This window comes from Macaca nemestrina, chromosome 2, assembly GCF_043159975.1.
Source record: "Macaca nemestrina isolate mMacNem1 chromosome 2, mMacNem.hap1, whole genome shotgun sequence".
NCBI lineage: Eukaryota > Metazoa > Chordata > Mammalia > Primates > Cercopithecidae > Macaca > Macaca nemestrina.
In genome coordinates, this window is record NC_092126.1 from 111,415,902 (window position 1) to 111,441,498 (window position 25,597).

At 41.1% G+C, this 25,597-nt stretch overlaps 1 protein-coding gene across 47 annotated transcripts in view; it reads right to left on the reverse strand.

Annotated features, from left to right (window-relative positions):
* Positions 1 to 25,597, reverse strand: part of LOC105480390 (microtubule associated protein 4) — a 230,273-nt gene that overhangs the window by 151,931 nt on the left and 52,745 nt on the right. For 5 of the 47 annotated variants that reach the window (XM_071091606.1, XM_011739179.3, XM_011739182.2 and 2 more), the window contains exons 1-2: positions 6,507 to 6,644; positions 4,399 to 4,571 (exon numbers count right to left, since the gene is read on the reverse strand). The exons of 5 other annotated variants lie outside the window; for them this stretch is intronic. In XM_071091606.1, the coding sequence (XP_070947707.1) occupies positions 4,399 to 4,412 (14 nt within the window). In that variant the 5' untranslated portion in view covers positions 4,413 to 4,571; positions 6,507 to 6,644. Of the gene's footprint in view, positions 1 to 4,398; positions 4,572 to 6,506; positions 6,745 to 25,597 lie in introns of those variants that run through there. 37 more of the 47 variants (XM_071091608.1, XM_071091604.1, XM_071091607.1 and 34 more) reach the window with 26 other exon arrangements.

Here is a 25,597-nt window from a genome sequence, read left to right on the forward strand (position 1 = left end):
TTAGCATTACCATGCCCTGTGATTAAGGTCAATGCGAAACTACAACAGCCAAATCCAGGCAGGACTACAAATGACCTGGACCGTTTAGGAATGAAGGTTTGGGTCACTCCACCAGGAAGAAAAACCATCACCTGCTGAGGTATTTGTGGAAGGCAAAGTTAATACAGAATGGGGAGAAGGTAGTCATCAATACCAGCTATGACCACGTGACCAGCTGCAGAACTGAGGACTGTAACTGCCATGAGTATTTCCTCCTTTGTTTGTTAAAAACATGTTTGTGTATGTATACACTTGTACTAATATCTTCACTTTATATTTCCCTTTCCTTTATCATGTGACATAAGATTTACTGATTTCATAACAGCATTTAAGTATTGCTAACTTTATGTAATAGTATTTGGGTTGGGGATTGGTGTGTTTCTGGTTGTATGAAGGATAGTTTTATTATATTACATGTAATTATGACATTATTGTCTTTATTTGAAAATTACGTATGATCTCAGGAGATGTGTATGGGTTCAAGTTGACAAGGGGTGGGCTTGTAATGTTAATATTGTCAACTTGATGGGATTGAAGGATGCAATATTGATCCTGGGTGTGTCTGCGAGGGTGTTGCCAAAGGAGATTAACACTTGAGTCACTGGGCTGGGGAAAGCAGACCCACCCTTAACTGGGTAGGCACCATCTAATCAGCCACCAGGGAATACAGAGCAGGCAGAAAAACATGAAGAGGTGAGATGGGCCTAGCCTCCCAGCCTATATCTTTCTCCCATGCTGGATGCTTCCTGCCCTCGAACATCAGACTCCAAGTTCTTCAGTTTGGGGACTCGGATTAGCTCTCCTTGCTTCTCAGCTTGCAGACAGTCTATTGTGGGACCTTGTGATCATGTAAATCAATAATAAATTCCCCTTTGGAGATACATCCTATTAATTTTGTCCCTCTAAGAGAACCCTGACTAAAACAAGTAGTGTGGGGCTCGTGACAAAAACTGATAGCTTTGCTGCCAAAGGGGGGTCCTGTCACATGACAGAGCTGTTGTCCACAGCAAATACCAACTCACACTACTGGAATTATAAATTTCACTATTTGAATAACCACTGCTCAATTCAGAATTTAGCAGCTTTTCTGAAGGAACCATAAATAGGAATTCAATGGTTCCTATAGTAGGAACTGGACTTGGTAATCCCAGCCTGTAATCCCAGCACTTCGGGAGGCCAAGGTGGGCGGATCACTTGAAGCCAGGAGATTGAGACCAGCCTGGCCAACACAGTAAAATCCTATCTCTACAAAAAATACAAAATCGTAAAAACTAGCTGGGCGCAAATTTTTATTATTTAGGTGGTACACACTTGTAATCCCAGCTACTCAGGAGGCTGAGGCAGGAAAATCGCTTGAACCCAGGAGGCGGAGGCTGCAGTGAGCCGAGATCATGCCACTGCACTCCAGCCTGCGTAACAGAGCGCGACTCCGTCTCAAAAAAAAAACAAAAAAACAAAAAAAAAACAACAGTTCCTATAGTAGTATTGGCACACCTGTGACCCATTTATAACAGACGAATGTGGGTGGGAAGCCCTATTCTGTGCTCGTCCAGCCTACTTTACATATAAAGTATTATTGTAACTCCAGATCATGACAGGGAAAATGCTGAGAAATGAGTTCATTAAAGAGCTTTTAAAAGCCTAACAGATTATAATGTCAAAGAATTCCATGAAAAGCAACTATTCAGTTGCTTTTACTATTCAGTTACGCCTTTTTCCTATTCTATCGCTGACAACTATTATTACTAGTTATGCTTTGGGAGCTGTTATGAACCAAAAACTAAAAAGGATGTCTATAACTAGTTTGTTTTTTTGTTTGTTTGTTTTGAGACGGAGTCTCGCTCTGTCGCCCAGGCTGGAGTGCAGTGGCCGGATCTCAGCTCACTGCAAGCTCCGCCTCCCAGGTTCACGCCATTCTCCGGCCTCAGCCTCCCGAGTAGCTGGGACTACAGGCGCCCACCACCTCGCCCGGCTAGTTTTTTGTATTTTTTAGTAGAGACGGGGTTTCACCGTGTTAGCCAGGATGGTCTCGATCTCCTGACCTCGTGATCCACCCGTCTTGGCCTCCCAAAGTGCTGGGAGTCTATAACTAGTTTTGATAGAGGCAGGAGGCAAACAAATGTCTAGGCAGACAGGGGCGGGTCCTCAGTGAAACCCGAACTTTAATCTGAAAACTGTCCTGGGTAAATCCTCGGATCGGATTGAGAACCTGCCTTCCAGTTTGGCATGATTGATCCCCATCCTTCACCTATTTAACCTGTAACTACCCTTTCCTAATTGGTTTTCTACACTGTCCTGCCCACCTTTGAGTGGTGTCTTCGCTTTGACCTTTTTTGCATACTCACAAACCAATCAGCACACACTCCCCATTCTGAATCAATAAAGAGCCCCAGGCTCAGCCATATTGGGGAACTTTCCTGTCTTCGGGTAGTAGAACCACCCACCACGTTCTCTCTTTTTGCTAAGAGCTTTCCTTTCGATTAATAAATTCTACTCCACTCACATGCCTAATTCGTCCTGCTCGTGAGACAAGAACCTGGACCTAGTTGAGCTAAGGAGCAAAAATCCTTCATCAGCTTCATGGTCAAAGAGAACTTAAAAGGACATCTGTGCCATCCTTAACAACATACCATAAAAGTCCAGTAAATTTAATTTTCCCCAGAAATACATAATGACATTTACATGATACAATCTACTCAAAACTTTTCCTAATATAAGTCACAGGGTAAAAATACAGTCAAAAACACCAATACATTTTAAATATCATTTATCAGAATGCGGATTATCAAAGGGCAGCTTTTATCCATCGTAATCTTTCCCCTACCCAGCCCTCAGCATCCCCACATCCCACACACACACACTCCCAGATGACTTCCTGGGAGCGTGGTTCATGGAATATGAACAGTAGCTAAAATGCAGCCTAAGAGGGTAAAACCGATAGAAAATTACACAGTTTCAAAGTGGGAAGGTCATGAGGCTGCGAGCACATCTACCTAGACACTTAGCATCTGTATTTCATCAACAGTTAAGCTATTCTTTACCTGTCACCACATAAATAGAATACGATTTTAAAATACACACACACCCCTACCTTATGGAAAATGATCCCAGAAAGGTAAGCTAGTGTCATTTTTCAAGTTAAAGTACTATTTTTTTTCCCAGAAATCCCCAGTTTTCAATAAATTAAAGAGATTATCCAATTTTATAGTTATTCCATTCTGAAACATGTATAAGTACAATATACTCTTTAAATGCTCTAGAGATGTTAAACTGGTTCTTCAAGTATTCATGTATGAATTTCATCTAACAAGGAATCACTTGAAGTTACTATTCAGTTATGCCTTAAATGCTTAGTTACATACTTTTTGGATAAAAGGATATGACACTATTATTTTCAAATCTGGATGTTCAGGAGGATCAAAAAATGAACTCTTGTGAATAAGAAGCATTTACTCTTAAAAAAAAAAAAACTCTCATTGACCATTTACACTATTCCTCTTCTATCCATACAGAAAATAAAGTTAACTTTAAATAGATTTGTGAGTAAGAGTCAAGAGAATTTGAAAGCTGGGAACAGAAGTTCCTATGCTTTACTGAAGCACCAGTTTAATCTGACACTCACTGTGGCCTTGAATGAGTCACCTTGCAGGGCTGAGTTCTCTAATCTGTAAAATGAGAGTGTTATGTTAAATGTTTACTGAGGTTGACTATTCTATCAGCTACTTGTAATTTGGCTGCATCATTTCAGTTAGCTATAAATAAACCTCCTAAGACCCTCAATGTGAATATGAACTATTATTTCATATATCAGGTATTCTCAATCACAACTGAGTTGAGGTTTATTAAAAAACAAAAGCTTTTTGGCAAAGGGAGGGACTGAAAACAAATTCACCAGTGCATGGTGCCCTGCTTGAGCCAATGTGAGTAGAGCTTAAGAAACTCCACCCAGTTCTGGCTAACATCAAAGGAGACTCAACACCACTCTGCCAGAAAATAAGCCCCGTATTATCTAACCAGGCACCAAGGGAACACACAGTTTTCAAGCACAGCACTTCGTATATCTGATCTTTCATTCTGACAACATGCCTGAAGTGAAACTATCAGTGAGCATAGTTTTTGAAAATAGGTAAACTAAGGCAAGAGGCAACTACATGGCATGATGATAAAATACTCTCTTAACTACAGTCTCACTATTAAGAGCTAGGTGCTCATAAACAGGAAATAAGAATATAGGATGAGGCCACAGGATAGTTCACAAACTCTGGAATTAATTACTGTACTAAAAATATTTTACAGGTCTATACAGATTAAACAGTGTTTGTTAATATCTAACTTAATTACACAGAAGTTCTGAAGAACCTTTTAAGTTCCATGAAGTCCTCCTGAAAATTTTAGGTCATTCGCATCTAGAGCCATTCACTTGCCATCTGTGCTCATTCTGTCTGATGAGAAATTGGCAATCTGGTTTACCAATGGCCTGTTGCTGACTCTGTCCTCTTCTATTTATCCCTTGAAAGGTGCTACTATGAGAGCTAAAATGAAGGGGAAAAAAACTCATGAAAAGCTAGAACAGAGCTTGGGCAACATAGCAAAACCCCATCTCTACAAACACATGCAAAAATTAGCCAGGCATGGTGGCACGTGCCCTGTAGTCCCTGCTACTCAGGAGGCTGAGGTGGGAGGACTGATTGAGCCTAGGAGATTGAGGCTGCGGTGAGCCACTATTTCACCACTGCACTCCGGTGTGAGCAACAGAGTGAAACCCTGACTCAAAAAAAAAAAAAAAGCAAGAATAGAAGCCTAACTCCCACCATCATACTCACTTTTCCTAACCACTGCAGTACTTTCATTTTACTGTGTCATATTAGCCAAATTTCTACCAACATTCATTTGCAGTAGCCAGCATTCTCTTTTTAAAAGTACAGAATCCTATTTCTTAATTTAAAAGTGGGTAAGAAAATGTACACCCCTGGAAAGACCATTGTTCATCCCAGAGATGGTTCTATTGAAGATGTCTGAATTTTTGATTCTGGTGTGAAAAAGGAAGAAAAATATTTTGGCAACGTGGGAACTTCCAGGGAATAAAGCAGATACAGACATGGTATCAAAGTAGGGAGAGGGTATACAGGCCCAGGAGCCCTAGGAGGCAAAAGAAAGGGAGTTAATACAATGCCAAAGACAAGCTTGGTATCTTTCGAAATATTGCCTCCTGTCAGTTTCAGCAGAAAGGAAGAAACTTTCTTCTCAGTGACCTGGACTACTTTAGAAACAAAGTTGTAAGTGATAACTTTGTTTCTTTGAGGAAAATCATTTTGAGTTCCAAACAATCCATTTAATACACTTTTAATAATGATTACTAAAGGAAGGATACTGCGTATAATGCTCCCTTATATTTTCTCTATAATCCATAGCCTGTCCTTTTTTGGGTGAGTGGGTGGGTTATGGACAAGACACATAACCGTAAAGATATCTGGGTTAATATTTTATTTTATACGTTTGTTTTTGCATGACATTTAAATGACAGAGAATTCTAAAGCCAACACTAAGCTGCTATCCTAGGACATTAGTGAGAATGCTGTGGCCAAAATACAGTGCTTGTTCCTCAGGCTTGAAAGGAACCCCACGTTGCAGCCAGTGTGGGAGATCATTTATTATCTTGATGGATACAGATATAGCCTGCTTCATCATAATTTCATATTCAACATCAGATTTTTTTTTAGTATGCCTAGCAGGTTTTTAGTTACTAATTAACTTTATTACCCAGATTTGTTTCTTACTGAACTTCTTTCAGAGGCCTGTTACACGTCAAGCCGAACTTTGTCTGGCAGTTGTGTTGTTTTTAATTTATTTAACCACAAAATCCTGATTTATACTTTCAAGCAAAATGGTATTTTACTTAAAAATAAATCTTTAGCAAGGATGTCTATAGGAATCAACTACCATCTTACACAGTTCGCAGACTTATGATTCCTCAGACAAATCTGAATTTCTTCTGCTTCTCCTCCGAACAAGACTTGCAGATAGCAACAGACAACTGAGGAAGATCTTGATTATCCTGAGCAATGAACTACAACCCCCCTGTAGAATATATTAACTGTACACCCCTAGGTTCCTCCCTACACAGTTCAAGGACAACAGCTGTGCGATTACAAACTGATGGAATTTCCAGGCTTGACAGGGGTCTGTTCATAACCACCATTTGTCCTGTTCATCATAGGATTAGCAACAGCAGAGAGCCCTTGATTACTAGAATAGCTGAGGCCATCACACAGCTACATTCCTACATGAAAGAACACACCGATACAGGTTTAAAGAAGTTACATTTTACTTTCATGTAGTTACCAAAGAGTCCCCCCCGCTCCCCCCCATTTAAGGGAGCCCTGTCCTCTGGATATAAAAATACTGTATACACTTGCACACACATATTCACATACATAAAACCTTGCATCACAAAGTTAAAAGGTTACCTTGCTTCCTTACTGGAACTATCCAGGCAGCTTGTGTTCAGTCCTGACTAAATGCACTTTGGATCAGGCACCTGCCTTCAACATTTCTGTTCAAATGAATTTCAATCTATTTCTCCAGGAAGAATAAACCAGATACCTCCCACTGTTAGCCATGTGATACAGGCAGCATGATGTCTGAAGTCTGGTTATGTAGGCCAAAATAAGAAATGACAATGACACAGCATTTACATTTCTGATATCACCATCCTTAAGAATGAATCTTCTATTTTATCTTAATTTTTTAAATGAGTAAAACTTTAAAAGATTCTTAATAATACCTAACCCCTCCAAATTTTGAAAAAGGAGCATTTTTTAAAACTTTACATTTATCCCACTTCCTTCCTCTAATTAACACAGAAAAACATTCAGAGTTAATCTATACCAATCCAAAAATTATTTCTAATCACATTCTAAAGGCTTTTTGTTTTGTTTTGTTTTTTTGGAGACAGGGTCTTGGCCTGTTGGCCCAGGCTGGAGAATACAGTGGCATGATCTCGGCTCACTACAACCTCCAACTCCTGGGTTCAAGTGATTCTCCTGCCTCAACCTCCTGAGTAGCTGCGATTGCAGGTGTGCATACCACCATGCCTGGCTAATTTTTGTATTTTCAGTAGAGAGGAGGTTTCATCATGTTGGCCAGACAGGTCTCAAACTACTGGCCTCAAGTGGCCACCTCTTGAGGCCACCTCGGCCTCCCAAAGAGCTGGGATTACAGGCATGAGCCACCGTGCCTGGCTCTAAAGGCTTACACCAGTTCAAATGATCTAGGATCAAATCCCCTCACTTTAACAGATGAAAAAAAATGAGAAATGGAAAAAACAAGCCACTTATAAATGAGGCTGGAACAAAGGATCAGGCTAAAAGAGCCAGAGAACACCAAAAACAGAAGAAGAGCATGACAAAATAAGCAAAACCTTGTAGTTTTGTAGTTTCTGCTTTTATCTAAAACAGTGACTTCTCTGTACTTCGAATACTTTTTGAATTATACCACTTATATATACCTTTACCTACCTACTACTTATACCTATTTTTTTCTTCTTCAAGGAGGGAGGCAGGCAGGAAGAATCCTGAACATCAGGAAAACATTCCACCTGATCTTTAAAGGGACCCCAATGCCTAGATGTCTTTTTTTTTTTTTTTGTAAATCCACACTCTTTCCTGTGATATCAAGGCTGACTGAGAAGACTTAGTCCTATCACCCACCATAGTCATCATCAGCTTTCCATGTGGGGTCTCCCTACAATTTAGTCACATGGGACCATCTGCATTCTTACATTATCACTGTACACCCTATGCTCATTTGCTCTCCACACTTGAAGTTATCTTCTCTCCCTCCTCATTTGTGAAAGTCTTGAAATCAAGGTCCACATCAATTATCTTACCACCTTTTCTATGACTCCTTTTTAGAATCTTTCTCCTAGTGGTATTCAAACCTAATACATCATCAGTACTTACAACAGTAGAGTCTGGTCTATACTGTAGTTCAGTGGTCCCCAAACCTTTTTGGCATCAGGGACAGGTTTCACGGAAAACAATTTTCCACAGATAGCAGGAGAGGTGAGGGGGAGGAGATGGTTTTGGGATGAAACTCTTCCACCTCAGATCATCAGGCATTCTCATAGAATTCTCATAGGAACATGCAACCTAGATCCATCACATGCTCAGTTCACAAGAGGGTTCATGCTCCTATGAGAATCTAAAGCTGATCTGACAGAAGGCAGAACTCAGGCACACTCATCGCAAAGTTAATGTAATGCTGTTCACCTGCTGTTCACCTCCTGCTGTGCAGCCCAGTTCCTAAATGGCCATGGACTGGTCCTAGTCTGCAGACCGAGTGTTGGGGACCCCCACTGTAGTTAGTTGTATATACCAGCTCCTGTAAACTGCTTGGTCTCAGAAGAGAAGGACCTCATCAAAGTGATGTGCAAACCGTCTCTGTTCCTAGTAGATTACACAGGAGACAGGCCAAAATGATAAAAACCAACAAAACAAGGGGCTAAAAACACATTTCTAAAATGACACAATGGAAGTTATTAGAAATTGAATCTAATTTGAAATTAATCAAAAGTTCCAAAATTACAAAACCTCTTCACAACTATAAAAAGAATAAACAGATTCAAGGCTGAAGGGTTATCAACAATTATGAATATTCACCTTGGCCAGGCGCGGTGGCTCATGCCTGTAATCCCAGCACTTTGGGAGGCTGAGGTGGGCGGATTACGAGGTCAAGAGATTGAGACCATCCTGGCCAACAAGGTGAAACCCTTCTCTACTAAAAATACAAAAATTAGCCGGACGTGGTGGTGCACACCTGTAGTCCCAGCTACTTGGGAGGCGAGGCAGGAGAATCTCTTGAACCTGGGAGGTGGAGGTTTCAGTGAACCGAAATCACACCACTGCACTCCAGCCTGGGTGACACAGCAAGACTCTGTCTCAAAAAATAAAAAAAAAAAAGAATATTCACCTCATTTCGTCCACTTTCTAAATTCAAACTTTCTTGAGTTTGTACAAGAGCAAGCATGTTTTCTGGAATTAAGGAAAGAAAGCCAGTAAGGAGTAACCGTATGAACCAGCTCTCCATGCTAGTCATCTAATCATTATTAGGCAAAGCAACAAAAATAGCTCTCTCTGCTTTTAGAAAAGCATGACATGATGCAATATAGCAAAAACAAATATTCAAGATGGTTGACCAGTTACTGGCCTGGCATGGTGACTCACACCTGTAATCCCAGAACTTTGGGAGGCCAAAGCAGGAAGACCACTTGAGCCCAGGAATTCAAGACTAGCCTAGGCAAGATGGCAAGACACCATCTCTACAAAAAAAATTGTTTTAATTAGCTGGGCTTGGTGGTGTGTGCCTGTAGTGCCAGCCTCTCAGGAGGTTGAGGCGGTAGGATTCCTTGAGCCCAGGAGCTTGAGAATGCAGTGAGCTATGATTACAACACTGTACTCCAGTCTGGGCAAGAAAGTGAGACCACATCTCTGAGAGACAGAGAGAAATACAGAAAGGTATCAGCTACTACCATCATGTTAATGTGATCATATAAATATAAAACTTTTATAATTATTAAAATATTAAATCTCTATAGTTATCAGCTCATATTATCTGTCAGAAAGTAATAAGCATATCATGTAACTTTAGGATGACTTAGTGCTGAGGAGATTGGAAGAAAGGAAGAATACTCATACTTGATCAGCTCTTAGCTTTTGAGAAATATTTTATTAAAGAAAAAATTCTCTTTCGGCTGGGCCTGGTGGTTCATGCCTATAATCCCATTATTCTGGGAGGCTGAGGCAGGAAAACTGCTTGAGCCCAAGAGTTCAAGACCAGCCTGGGCAACACAGTTGAGACTGCGTCTCCACAGAAAACATTTTAAAATTAGCCTGCACACCTATGGTCCCAGCTACTTGGGAGGCTGAGGTGGGCGGATCACTTGAGCAAGGGAAGTTCAAGGCTGCAGTGAGCTGTGATAGCACCACTGCTCCAGCCTGGGCTACAGAGCAAGTCCCTGTCTTGAAAACAATAGATAACAAAAGAAAAGAAAAACTTATCCCATTAAGCAAAGTGAAGTTTCACTCTATATCAGTCAAAATGAAGAAAAGTGGAAAGTACTTAACAAGCATTTTGTAGTTGTGGCAAAGGCCTTACTTTGACCTAATATCTTACAGATGCTTTCAAAAAGAGGGGGGAATATCATTATTAAATGAAAATTGAACAAGCAAAAATTGAAGAGATCTTTCAAGTTATTAGTAACATAACTTTTAATATTTTACCTGAAATACAAGTAAAAATCTGAGTTAAAAGTTTAAAACACACACACACACACACACACACACACATACACACACAGAATCAGAATTGTTCAGGGACAGGGTTAAGCAGTATAAGTTTTATTTGTTGATGTTGTTTTGTTTTTGTTTTTTTTAAGAGACAAGGTCTCACTATGTTGTCCAGGCTGGAGTGCATTGGCTAGTCACAGGTGTGCTCATTGTGCACTACAGCTTCAAGCTCTTGGGCTCAAGCGATCCTCCAGTCTCAGCCTCCTGGGTAGCTGGGACTAGAAGCATGTGCTACTGCACCAAAAATCTCAGTGTTGTTAGTTTTCTTGCAGTAAGGGTAATCATGACACAGAGATACCTCCTTAAAGTTGATTCTGAGAGGCACCCACAATTGAGGGTCACTGAATTAATCAACAATCTACCTAATCCATTCAAGATAAAATTCACTGAAATGAAATACAACACAGGATTAATACAACTTAACACTAGAAAGACATCACATTCCCCCTTGTCAGGAAGGTGTTTTAGAATCAGTTTACTAGATGTAGAATCTGAGGCACGGATTTTTGTGCAAGTGATTTACTAAGGGAGTGCTTTTAGGAGAAACCTATAAGGCCATGAATCTAATAACGTACACAACAATAACAGATTAAGAAACTAAAAGCTCACCTCTCAGAATTAGAAAAGGTTCTGGGAAAAGAAAGACTCAGCAAATTAGGATAGAAGATACATCCTTTATCTGACAAAGGGTAGCTACAAAGAAAAAAAGAAAACCTCCCTCAAATAAATATCATTCCCTTGAGATTGGATAGAAATGAGAATGTACACTATTGCCACTTCTAATCAATATTGTGCAATGAGCCAAGATAAAACATTAAAGGCATATGCATTGTTTTTAAAAAACCATAAGGATTGGCCAGGCGCGGTGGCTCAAGCCTGTAATCCCAGCACTTTGGGAGGCCGAGACGGGCGGATCATGAGGTCAGGAGATCGAGACCATCCTGGCGAACACGGTGAAACTCCGTCTCTACTAAAAAAAATACAAAAAAACTAGCCGGGCGAGGTGGCGGGTGCCTGTACTCCCAGCTACTCGGGAGGCTGAGGCAGGAGAATGACGTAAACCCGGGAGGCGGAGCTTGCAGTGAGCTGAGATCCGGCCACTGCACTCCAGCCTGGGCGACAGAGCGAGACTCCATCTCAAAAAAAAAAAAAAAAAAAACCATAAGGATTATGAAGTAAAAAAAGATAACTCATTATTTGGAGGCAACCTGAGTACATACATAGAAAACTAAATAACGATTAGAATTAGTAAATTAATTAAGGTTGTTGAACTCTAAAATTAAAAACCCAATTATATTCCTATGTACCAGCAAAAACAATAGGAAATTTAAAAAATTTAAAATACCACCGTGTGCAGTGGCTCATGCCTGTAATCCCAGCACTTTGGGAGGCTGAGGGTGGCAAATCACTTGAAGCCAGAAGTTTGAGACCAGCCTGGCCAACATGGCAAAACCCCATCTCTACCAGAAATACAAAAATTAGCCGGTCATGGTGGCGCATGCCTGTAATCCTAGCTACTTGGGAGGCTGAGGCAAGAGAATCACCTGGGAGGTGGTGGTTGCAGTGAGCTGAGATTGCACCACTGCCCTCCAGCCTGGATAACAGAGCAAGATCCTGTCTCAAAAAAAAAAAAAAACATTTACAATAGCATTTTAAAAATTACCTAAGAATAATTAATAAAAGGTATCTACGACTGCTACATAGAAAACAAAAAAAAAATTGAAAGAAATTAAAGACTTAAATAAATGGCAAGATCACGATCATGTACTATTTCCAGACTTGATATTTTAAAGGTATCAACTATCCCCAAACTAATGTGTGTGTGTGTGTATATATATATATATATACACACACACATTTTATTTATTTATTTATTTTGAGATGTAGTCTCACTTTGCTGCCCAGGCTGGAGTGCAGAGGCACACAATCTCGGCTCACTGCAACCTCCGCCTCCCAGGTTCAAGCAATTCTCCTGCCTCAGCCTCCTGAATAGCTGGGATCACAGACGTGCCACCATGCCCAGCTAATTTTTGTATTTTTAGTAGAGACAGGGTTTCACCATGTTGGCCAGGCTGTTCTCAAACTCATGACCTTGTGATCTGCCTGCCTTGTCCTCCTAAAGTGTTGGGATTACAGGCGTGAGCTACCGCGCCCAGCCTAATCTATAGATTTAACATAACCCCAAGCAAAGTCCAGTAGTTTTTTTCTTTTCAAATCAAACTGAAAAGTTGATCCTAAGTTTTATATAGAAATTTAAAAAGCCAAGAACAGCTAAGATAATCTTTGAGAACAAACTTAGAGGAACTGAAACTACTGGATATCAAAACTCACTGATGGATTGAACTATGTGAAAATGCTGAAAACTGATGAGTTTCTAACCTATGGCAATGTCATGTTTGAAACTAAAAATACATAAATACAGTAATGAAGACATTATGGTACCTGCACAACCACCAAGACAGAGGCCAATGTACTCGGTGTGCTGAACATCTGGGGGGAAAAAAAACAACAAAAAGAGGCCAATGCAAGAGAATGGTTTTGAAACAGAACCACAAGGCATATGGATACTTAATATCTCACAAATATGACACTGCAAAACAGTGGGGGAATTAACTGTCTTTTCAATAAGTGGTGCTGGGCCAACTGGATATTTTGAGCTCTACCTCACAGTATATACAAAAAGTAATTCCAGGTGGATGGCAGCCCTAAATGTGAATGGTAAACAATAACATGGTGAATATTTTCATGATCATGGAGGCAGATGAAGAAAACGAACGGATAATGGAGAGAGTAGAGAGACAGGGACAGGAGAAGGAAAAGAGGAAAGCGAAAAGAAGAGGATGAGGTGGGAGGATCATTTGAGCCCAGGAATTTGAATACAGCCTGGGCAAGGTGGCAAGAAGGGAGGGAGGGAAATTCCCCTCAGCAGTACTTACCAAGTTACAAGAAACAGATGGGCTTATTTCTAATTGTAACACTAAATGATCTTTTTAAAAAACGAAGTGATGCCTTTAAAAGTGAGAAAAACTATTTTGAAGCTAGATTTTTACAGCCAACTCATCCATTAAGTGAAGGCTAAAATGGGAAATTCAAACACACAATAAGAAAAAAAATTATTGGCCGGGCATGGAGGCTCACGTCTGTAATCCCAGCACTTTGGGAGGCCGAGGCGAGTGGATCACAAAGTCAAGAGATGGACACCATTCTGGCCAACATGGTGAAACCCCGTCTGTACTAAAAACACAGCAAAATCAGCTGTGCACAGTGGCATGTGCCTATAGTCCCAGCTACTCGGAAGGCTGAGGCAGAAGAATCACTTAAACCCGGGAGGCGGAGGTTGCAGTGAGCCAAGATCGCGCCACTGCGCTCCAGCCTGGGCAACAGAGCAACACTCCATCTCAGATTAAAAAAAAAAAAAGAATTATTTTCCATGCATTCTTCTGAAAATGAACTTCAGCACAGACTCCAGGAAATGAAAAATGAACACAGCATCCTATGAAAGCTACAGTATCCAAGAAATAGTACCATTCGCCTACAAGAGAAATGAAATGCAATCCTAGGATGACGATAATGCACTAGGATCTAGAAACAACTCTGTCCAAAATTAACCTTTCTGCAGTGTAATTTAAAAAAGACCAATGACTTAGACATGTGGTGCAAATGGTACTGAAAAAAGGTGCAATTGGCCAGGCACGGTGGCTCAAGCCTATAATCCCAGCACTTTGGGAGGCCGAGACGGGCGGATCACGAGGTCAGGAGATCGAGACCATCCTGGCGAACACGGTGAAACCCCGTCTCTACTAAAAAAAATACAAAAAAACAAGCCGGGCGAGGTGGCGGGCGCCTGTAGTCCCAGCTACTTGGGAGGCTGAGGCAGGAGAATGGCGTAAACCTAGGAGGCGGAGCTTGCAGTGAGCTGAGATCCGGCCACTGCACTCCAGCCTGGGCGATAGAGCGAGACTCCGTCTCAAAAAAAAAGAAAAAAGGTGCAATTAACAACAGGGGAGGGGAGCAGTTTACTGAAAGAGAACTACACAAGAAAGTACTAATCCAAACATAAGGCAAACTGAACTATGGCATTATTCTATATTATATATTTTAAAGAAATAAACCTTAGAATTAGAACACTCTCATCAAATTTACTAATATAAGATGGATCCAGAAAGAAGGATATTTTGTATTTACATACAAAAGAACATGTACAATATAATGTATCAAGAAAGAACAAAAAAGGAGAAAAGAGGAGGCGGAAAGATGGAGATGACTCCAAAACAGCAGCTGAAATCAACTGAAAGACTTTTGCTGACTCTCCGAGTTTACTCTTAAGTGGGCAGAAGTCAAAGAGAACTTTGCCTGCCCACTGGAATGTGTTTCTCTATTGGTCTGGAGTCTACATGTGCTGACCTTTAAAAGACAGTATAAGGTTTGTCTGTTTTCCCTTCTGCTAGCAGGCTGCTAGACTGAACATGGTAGACAATGACTTTCCCTCTGATGTTGGCTGTGTTCAATATGCTATTGTTTTTCTTATACAAGCACTGGGAGATTTTTGCAATTGATGTATTTTTAATCATTTAAAACTAAGCAAGCCATGACATTATAAAAGGCAAACTTACACCACAAATGAAACTACTAACAAAAAACACAAACATAATCATCTGGGAATGGCAGGAGTCGGGGGGAGACCCTCTTCTAAACATAGCAAGCACCAAACAGCTGCTTTGACTTGCAATACTAAACCCCTTCCAAGTAATTTGGAAGTAAATTCAGGGTAACTAAAGATACAAAAAGCAATATGCAATAGGAGAAAGTATTTGGTTGTGAATAAAGAATCAAAAAAATGGGCCGGGTGCAGTGGCTCACACCTGTAATCCCAGCACTTGGGGAGGCCAAGGCAGGTGGATCATGAGGTCAAGAGATCGAGACCATCCAGGCCAACATGGTGAAATCCTGTCTCTACTAAAAATAAAAAAATTAGCTGGGTGTGCTGGCGCACGCCTGTAGTCCCAGCTATTCGGGAGGCTGAGGCAGGAGAATTGCTTGAACCCGGGAGGCAGAGGTTGCAGTGAGCTGAGATCACGCCACTGCACTCCAGCCTGGGCAACAGAGTTTGACTCTGCCTTTAAAAAAAAAATCAAAAAATGTACATAATGAAAGGGACTGTGGCAAATACGGGGATTCTGTTTCTTCTCCCTGGGTGCTCAGAAAGACATTTCCTATTTCCCTTAGAGTTAGAAGTTGAGACCATGTGAGGGGGTTCTAGACAATGCAATGTGAGCTGAAGAAATATGCTTCACTACAAAGCACTTTATGAAATTCTCCTTGCTGGTGCTCTTTGCTATCAACCAACTAAATACAAAGAATCCAGCAGGAGACTCCAAGACACCAGATGGAAGGAGTTGAAATCCCTCAATTACATGACAGCCACAGGCCAAACACTCAGACTATGATGTGAGCAAGAAATAAACCATTATTGTGTTAAGTCACTGAAATGCTAGTTATGTTAAAGAGATAGCAACAACTATCCTAATTAATACAGAGATCTTACATATCTAACACCCTCATTTTACAAGTAAGGAAACTGATGAACAATGAGCTTTCCAAAAATTATACTAGTTGGTAGGAGAAACAGGTCTCCTGACTTTCTATTCAGGGACTTTTACACAATAAAAGACTTCTGTGCTACATTTATAAGTAAAAGTTATTATCCCAATATTTGTTCCAAAACCACAAAAAGGCAGTGCAATCATTTCTTTCTTTCTTTCTTTTTTTTTTTCTTTGGAAGCAGGGTCTCACTCTGGTGCCCAGGCTGGAGTGCAGTGGCATGACCATGACTTACTGCAGCCTCGACCTCCTGGTCACCTCCGTTTGTAAAAAGAAAAGAATTCTCTACAAAGTTCTTTTTCAGTCTACCATTTTATGATTTGACTCTCTTCATGTCGACAAAATTTCTTGAGTAGCTATTAGAACTATATAGGATTGTGGATATTTGACCATTTATTTACTGATAAAATGTGATTTCATATGGCTTGATTTAATAGTAAATGACAAGCACTGTGTTTCTAAAAAGCACCAATTTTTATTAGGTATACATACCTACACACACTCTTTTTTTTTTGAGACAGAGTCTCTGTCGTGCAGGCTAGAGTGCAATGGTGCGATCTCAGCTCACTGCAACCTCCACCTCCTGGGTTCAAGCAATTTTGATGCCTTAGCCTCCCAAGTAGCAGGGAATACAGGTGTGCATCACCACGCCCAGCTAATTTTTGTATTATTAGTAGAGACGGGGTTTCACCACACCGGCCAGGCTGATCTCCAACTCCTGACCTCAGGTGATCTGCACACCTCGGCCTCCCAAAATGATGAGATTACAGACGTGAGCCACCACGACATCATTTTATAAGAAGAAATAATATGCTGACTCGACCGGGTGTGGTGGCTCACACCTAGAATCCCAGTACTTTGGGAGGTCAAGGCAGGCAGCTCACCTGAGGTCACGAGTTCGAGCCTAGCCTGGCTGACGTGGTGAAACACCGTCTCTACTAAATTCAAAAATTAGCCAGGTGTGGTGGTGCACACCCATAATCCCAGCTACTCAGGAGACTGAGGCAGGAGAATCACTTGAACCTAGAAGGCAGAGGTTGCAGTGAGCTGAGATTGTACCATTGCACTCTAGCCTGGGCTACAAGCACTAAATTCTATCTCAAAATAATAACAATAATAATAATATGCTGACTTAGAGGCTCCTGGATATTGTCATTAGAGCTATAAAGCAAAGTCTATACATCTGAAGAGAAATATCTTTTAAATACACTCTTCTCCTGTGTCCTTACTGCTTTGTATTATCTTACAAAGAAACTACTACACACACAATTTCAGTTAATGAACATAAAGGATAAAAATTAGTGACTATTTGGCCAAATGTTTTGGCCAAAATTGTTGCAATTACTATGTAAACATAAATCCTGCTTGCCTATTATTCCATCAGTTTACACTTCCACTTAATCATGGATTTAAGATTGAGTTTGCCTTGTCAGGCTCACAGAGGCTTAAATTACTCGTAAATAAATATTCCCACAAGAGACTACATCATAAACACTCATATTTATTACATCCCACTCAAATACAACAGTTTCTCTTCTAAAAATTAGCAATCTATACAAAACAGCAATTTAGATTGGCCTTCAGACACAGAGGTATGATTCTTAGTAAATCACATTACATCAAGATGCTTTATTCTGAAGATGTAAGAAACGAACATACTTTTTCAAAAACACTATATGTCAAGTGAATAATGAACTTGTAGGGTTAGAGTATATGAAAAACTTATTTCCCTTGTCTTTAAGATTTTTCTAGAAGAATCTTAATCTTCCTATAAAACCACCTGACTGATAAAAGGAAGTCTGAAATCTTATCTCCAATTAAATCTTATCTCTAAATAAATAAAAGACTAAATTTCAGAAGTTTCTCAGATTTCATTTTTGCTGTTACAGTAATTAATATAAGTTATGCCATTATCTTATGCAGTTGATTTTAAGTGGTGAACACCACCTACATCATTACTTCCATATAGAACCACCACCAATTAATTAGTTCAAACTAAAAACAATGAAATAAAGTATTAAAATGTTCTCCATAACTAAGAAAATACTGTCATTGTCAGCTTTACTATTTCTACCCATCACCACAACTACCCCCCAAAACCCCACATATCAATACAGCTTTCATCAAATTAGAATCAATTTACTTAAAAAAACAGAAACATATGCATCACCTATTAATATGTACACATCTGCCAGATAATGATTAGAGGCAGCAAGTATGCCAAGAGTCCAGAAAGCAGGTGAGAATCTTCTGTAGCCTAGAAAAAAGTGTATCTAGAGAAAACATAATAGTCTCCTCTATTCCCAAAGCACTTAAGACTAGTAAGACTTCCTGATGTCTCCAACTCATAAATGGTCATCATTTCACAGCTCAAGTAAACACATGTACGAAAATGTAAAATAAAAAAGAGTAAGGGAGAACCTTAAATTCTCCAGTTTACTCTCAAATTTTAAAACTCAGAAAAGAGAGATCCAAAGTGGTTTCCCTTTGCCAAAAGCCATCTAGAAAACTAGAGACAGAGCTACAATCAGGACAAAAGTCTCCCAACTGCCACCAAGCCCAGAGTTCCCTCCTCAAGATGAATACTCACTGAACCCACAAGAGAAGCACCAGTTCAGAGTGCAAACCTAGGTCAAATAGGCCCCTCGGTGCAGTGGTCCACATAGTGTTTTGAAAAATGGCCAATATCTCCAAAATCAGTAATCTTTGCATGAAAATACAGCTTTACAGCTTTTTTAAAAAACACAGGTCAGGCGCCTTGGCTCAGTCCTGTAATCTCAGAACTCTGGGAGGCTGAAATAGGAGGATCACTTAAGACCAGGAGCTCGAGACCAGCCTGGGCAGCATAGTGAAACTCCGTGTCCACAAAAACAAAACAAAACAAAACAAAACAAAAAACCAAAAAAAAAACTAGCCAAGCATGCACCTGTGGTTCCAGCTACTCAGGAGACTAAAGTGGGAGGATCGTTTGAGCCTGGGAGGTCAAGGCTGCAGTGACCCATGATTGTAGGACTGCACCTCAGACTTGGGTGATAGTGTAAGACCCTCTCTCAAAAAAATAAAAAATCCGAAGATCAGGCCATGACTATGTATTTCCACTTAGCAACAATATACTGGAGCTGAGAAATAACTGACTCTGTATACCCATTCACACAATATCTGCAGCATAAGCTCTTAATCGAGACCAACTTCACTCACTTTAACTTCAAGAACGTTGCAGGGGCCAGGCACTGTGGCTCATGCCTATTATCCCAGCACTTTTGGAGGCCGAGGCGGACAGACCACCTGAGGCCAGGTGAGATCAGCCTGGCCGACATGGCAAAACCCCATTTCTACTAAAAACACAAAAATTAGCTGGGTGTGGTGGCACACACCTGTAGTCCCAGCTACTTGGGAGGCTGAGGCAGGAGAATCACTCGAACCCGGGAGGCAGAGGTTGTAGCGAGCCAAAAATCGCGCCAATGTACTCTAGCATGGGAAACAAAGCAAGACTCCATCTCAAAAAAAAAAAAAAAAAAACAAAAAAAAACAAAACCCCCCCACAAAATTGCAGGAGTTTAAGTACAAGACAGCTGCACTAAAGCTATTTAAATCAACATCAACTCTAAACATTTCTTTTTTTTTTTTTTTTTTTTTTTTTTTTGAGACGGAGTCTCGCTCTGTCGCCCAGGCTGGAGTGCAGTGGCGCGATCTCGGCTCACTGCAAGCTCCTTCTCCTGGGTTTACGCCATTCTCCTGCCTCAGCCTCCTGAGTAGCTGGGACTACAGGCGCCCGCCACCGCGCCCGGCTAATTTTTTGTATTTTTAGTAGAGACGGGGTTTCACTGTGGTCTCGATCTCCTGACCTTGTGATCCGCCCGCCTCGGCCTCCCAAAGTGCTGGGATTACAGGCGTGAGCCACCGCGCCCGGCCATAAACATTTCTTAATGGTAGTAGAATCTTGGCTGGGTTTTAGTGGCTTGGTTTAACTAAATCACAAAGTCAGCAGACAGGAAAGGTGGGAGAGGGAGAGAAATGGAAAACAAAAGTACCACAAAATGGTCGGGCATGGTGGCTCACGAGGTCAGGAGTTCCAGACCAGCCTGGCCAAGATGGTTAAACCCCATCCCTACTAAAAATACGAAGATTAGCTGGGCATGGTGGCGGGCGCCTGTAATCCCAACTACTCAGGAGGCTGAGGCAGAGATCTTCTTGAACCCAGGAGGCGGAGGTTGCAGTGAGCCAAGATTGCGCCACTGCACTCCAGCCCAGGCAACAGAGTGACACTCCTTCTCAAAAAAAAAAAAAAAAAAAAAAAACCCATGACAAAACTAGTAGTAATTCCTTTAGAACATAATCAGAACTTCATTCACACATCCAAAATGTCTTACTTCTGGTCAGGTGCAGTGGCATAGGTCTGTAATCCCAGCACACTGGGAGGCCAAGGTGGGCAGATAGCTTGAGCCCAGGAGTTCAACACCAGCCTGGGCAACACGGCGAACCCCTGCCTCGATAAAAAATACAAAAAAGATTAGCTGGGTGTGGTAGCACACACCTGTAGTCCCAGCTACTTGGGAGGCTGAGGTGGGAGGATCATTGGAGTCTGGGAGGTTGCAGATGAGTGAGCCGAAATCATGCCACTGCTCTCCAGCCTGGGCTGGAGTAAGACCCTGTCTTACAACAGAGTAAGACCCTGTCTCAAAATTAAATAAATAAGGCAGGTGGGGGGGCTCACACCTGTAATCCCAGCACTTTGCGAGGCCAAAGCAGGCAGATCACTTGAGGTCAGGGGTTCAAGACCAGCCTGACCAACAGGGTGAAATTCTATCTCTACTAAAAATATAAAAATTAGCCAGGTGTGGTGGTGTGCACCTGTAATTCCAGCTACTCGGGAGGCTGGCATGAGAATGCTTAAAACCCGGGAGACAGAGGCTGCAGTGAGCCAAGATGGCGCCACTGAACTCCAGCATGGGTGACAGAGCAAGACACTCTAAATAAATAAATAAATAAATGTATATGTTTTTTTAAGTCTTACTTCCTAGGAAGCAATCATCACTAACTCCTTTTTCAGTTTTGTCAACAACTTGAAAAGCTTGGTCCTGACACCTCTGCTTTATGGAAAAGGCAAGAATGCATACTGATTCCTAAGGTAGTAATCTGAATGGTTTAAAAGTCTACACATGTAGCTGCAGACAACTACTATAATGGCAGAGATCTTACATGATATTTTAAGTTCTAGTTCCAATAGTAATAAAACTGCAGTAAAAAGAGGTAGGTCGGGCGCGGTGGCTCATGCCTGTAATCCCAGCATTTTAGGAGGCCAAGGTGGGAGGATCACGAGGTCAGAAGATCAAGGCCATCCTGGCTAATGTGGTGAAACCCCGTCTCTATTAAAACACAAAAAATTAGCTGGGCGTGGAGGTGTGCACCTGTAGTCCCAGCTACTCAGGAGGCTAAGGTAGGGAAATCGCTTGGACCCAGGAGGCAGAGGTTGCAGTAAGCCGAGATTGCTACTGCACAGAGCAACAGAGCAAGACTCCATCTCAAAAAATATTTATATATATTATATGTATTATACATTCCTATGTAATATAATTACATATTTTATATATATATGGCATTTCTGGCCAGGTGTGGTGGCTCACGTCTGTAATCCCACCACTTTGAAAGGTTGAGGTGGGAGGATTATCTAAGGCTAAGAGTTTGAGATCAGTCTTAGCAACATAGTGAAACCCTGTCTCAATTAGAAAAAAAAAAAAATTTAAACACAGCATTTCCAGTCCTTTCAAACTCAGATGAAGTTTAATTAAAATCTTCAGGGGCACCCCAGTAAAGCAACAGCATACCTCGCACCCAGATGTTGGTTTCTAGTACCACTCTCTGATAAAGAAACCAAGACTCTTTGGAGAAATGACTAATTCTAGGACTGAGGAACAAAATATTCAAGATGAGCCTGAAGTACCTTGTATTGCCAGAAAGTTAGGAAGTGATTAAAAAAAAAAACAAAAACTGATAGGGGTAAGTTGGCCAGGTGAGGTGGCTCACGCCTGTAATCCTAGCACTTTGGGAGGTCAAGGCAGGCAGATCACCTGAAGTCAGGAGCTCAAGACCAGCCTGGCCAACATGGTTAAAACTCGTCTCTACAAAAAATACAAATATTAACCGGGCATGGGTGGGTGCCTATAATCCCAGATGCTCGGGAGGCTAAGGCAGGAGAATTGCTTGAACCCAGGAGGTGGAGGTAGCAGTGAGCTGAGATCACACCACTGCACTCCAACCTGGGTGACAGAGTGAAACTCCATCTCAAAAAAAAAAAAAAAAAAAAAAAAAGGATAGGAGTAAGTCAAAGGAACACAGGAGTCAACTAAAAAAGTTCCCAATGACCAAAGCTGGAACAATATAAACAAATAACTGAATAAATAAATGAGAATAAGCAAGTCTTCAGTGAAGAATTCCAAATAACAAGATACTCCACTTTCAGGAGGTGGAACATAACCCTTCATCCTTTATGTGTGCATAGCACACAGTAACCTCCTTCTAAAGAGTACAATATGAAAATGGGGGGAAACAGAAATGTGACAAACACTACCTAAGCCAAGTGATCAAGACTAATATCAACAGTGATAAATCAGCTGGGCGCAGTGGCTCACGCCTGTAATCCCAGCACTTTGGCAGGACAAGGCAGGAGGTTCCCTTGAGCCCAGGAGTTCTGACACCAACTTGGGCAACATGGTGAAACCCCATCTCTATGAAAAATACAAAAATTAGGCTGGGCTCAGTGGCTCACGCCTGTAATCCCAACACTTTGGGAAGCCGAGGTGGGGGGATCACAAGGTCAGGAGACTGAGACCATCTTGGCTAACATGGTGAAACCCTGCCTCTACTAAAAATACAGAAAGTTAGCCAGGCATGGTGGCACATGCCTGTAATCCCAGCTACTGAGGAGGCTGAGGCAGGAGAACCGCTTGAACCCAGGAGGCAGAAGTTACAGTGAGCCAAGGTCGCACCATTACACTCCAGCCTGGGCGACAGAGCAAGACTCCATCTCAAAAAAACAAGCAAACAAAAAAAAATTAGCCAGGCATGGTGGTATGTGCCTGTAGTCCCAGCTACTCGGGAGGCTGAGGTGGGAGGATCACTTGAGCCCTGGAGGCCAAGGCTGCAGTAAGCCACGATCGTGCCACTGCACTCCAGCCTGGGCAACAAGCAAGACTCTTTCTCAAAAAGAGTGGCACATGCCTATGGTCCCAGCTATTTGGGAAGCTGAGTTGAGAGGAAGCTTGAGTCCAGGAGGTTCCAGTAAGCTGTGATCACAGCACCGCACTCCAGTTTCAGCAATAAAGCAAAACACACACACACACACACACATATAAATCATGCTGACATGATTTGACAATATGCACCCTTGATATAACGTGATGAGAGTGGCACTTTACCTCTGTGATCTTCCTTCTAAAAAGCATAACCCCTGTCTAATCATGAAAAAAAGATCAGACTGAGGGACGTTCTGCAAAATACCAGACCAGTACTCCTCAAAACTGTCAGTCATCAAAAACAAGGAAGGTGTAAGAAACTGTCATAGCCAAGAGAAAGCTAAGTATGATAACTAAACATAATGTGGTATCCTAGATGAGATCCTAGAACAGAAAAAAGTATTTAGGTAAAAATTAAGGAAATCTAAATAAACTATGAGCTTTAGTTAATAATAATGTATGAAAATTGAGGTCAGGAGTTTGAGAGCAGCCTGGCCAGCATGGTGAAACTGCATCTCTACTAAAAAAATAAAAATAAAAAAATTAGATGGATGTGGTGGCGTGTGCCTATAATCCCAGCTACTAGGGAGACTGAGGCAGGAGAATTACTTGAATCTGGGAGGCGGGGGTTGCAGTCAGCCTGAGATCACGCCACTACACTCCAGCCTGGGCAACAGAGCAAGAATCTGTCTCAAAAAAAAAAAAAAAAAAAAAAATTAGCCAGGTGTGGTGGCAGGCACCTGTAATCCCAGCTACTCAGGAGGCTGAGGCAGGAGAATTGCTTGAACCCAGGTGACAGAGGTTGCAGTGAGCTGAGACTGCGGCACTGCACTCCAGCCTGGGCGACACAGAAAGACTCCGTCTCAAAAACAAAAACAAACAAAAAATTATAGTAATAACCAGTATTTACTTCCAACTTAAATCTGATCCATGACCTAAAACTGCACTCTGAAAAAATCTACAATTCCCTGGAGAAACTTAATAATACAGAAAAAGTGTGTATATCAATTAACTTACAAGTCTCTAGTCACTGCAAACTAGCTGACTCTCCATTAAAGCTTCAAATCTTAAAGTTCTACCACTGGTACTCTTGGAAGCTAACTTATCCTTGTTGATCACGGAGAGACAACAATGACCAAGTCTAATAAAAGCTTCTTCATGTACACAGAAACAAAACAAAGTAACTTGGCGATGTGCACACCTAATATTTCCAACTGAAACACAAAACTTTAGAAAGGGCATTTGAAACCAACCTCCTCATTTTAAAAGTGAGAAAAAGTCCGAAGAGATTAACAAATACATTTGTTCAAAGTCATCCCTGAGTTCTCAACTAAAAGTAGAATTTCTTTTCTGTCCTATATCACAAATCAGGAAGCAGGGGGAAAAGGTAGGAGGTATTATCATTCTGATCATCGTTTCCTATGCTAACTTAGAATGCTTTAGTTTCTCAGGGGTAAAGAAGGTAAGTCCAGCTATATCTATCTATTGGAAATAGCATCACATAGCTCTCCTTTTTAAAATGGCATGTCCTCCTCATATGGATTTTTGTATTCTATTTAACTATCAGTTATCACACCATGCTTCTACAGTCAGTATCTATGATGCGAAAGTTGAAGCCCTGGTTAAAGCTTCTTAAATCTACAATTTTATTTCATACAAACAGAAAAGTCAGTATATTAGTCTTTTTTCCAGCTGTCCTTAATTTTTTTTAATTGGAGTGAAATTTACATAACATACAATTAACCATTTTAAAGTACATTATGATTTCTCTCCAGTTTCAAACTGTTCTTAAGAATTTTATTTATTTATTTATTTTTTGAGACAGTCTCGCTATGTCACCCAGGCTCGAGTGCAGTAGTAAGATCTCGGCTCACTGCAACCTCCACCTCCGAGGTTCAAGTGAGTCTCCTGCCTTAGCCTCCAAAGTAGCTGGGATTCTAGGTGCATGCCACCACATCCAGCTAATTTTTGTATTTTTAGTAAAGACGGATTTTTTCACTATGTTGGCCAGGCTGGTTTCGAACTCCTGACCCTAGGTGATCTGCCGCCTCAACCTCCCAAAGTGCTGGGATTACAGGTGTGAGCCACCATGCCCAGGCAAGAATTTTTAATTAAAGATGCACTAATCCAAATGTAGAAGAGCTACTCAATTTTCAGTTAATTAATCACATCTGAAGATAATGATGGCCTATGCCCTCATATCAACGTATCCTGAGCCCTTTTATCATTCTAATCTCTTTCTACACGTGGCCAACCAGAGTGTATACATATTGTGCCAAGTACCTTTCACCTTTTTCTACATATCAGTAGTATTCTATTATACAGAAAACTCACACTCCTGCCCTAAACATAACCACAGAGTTAGGCTTATTGTGTGGT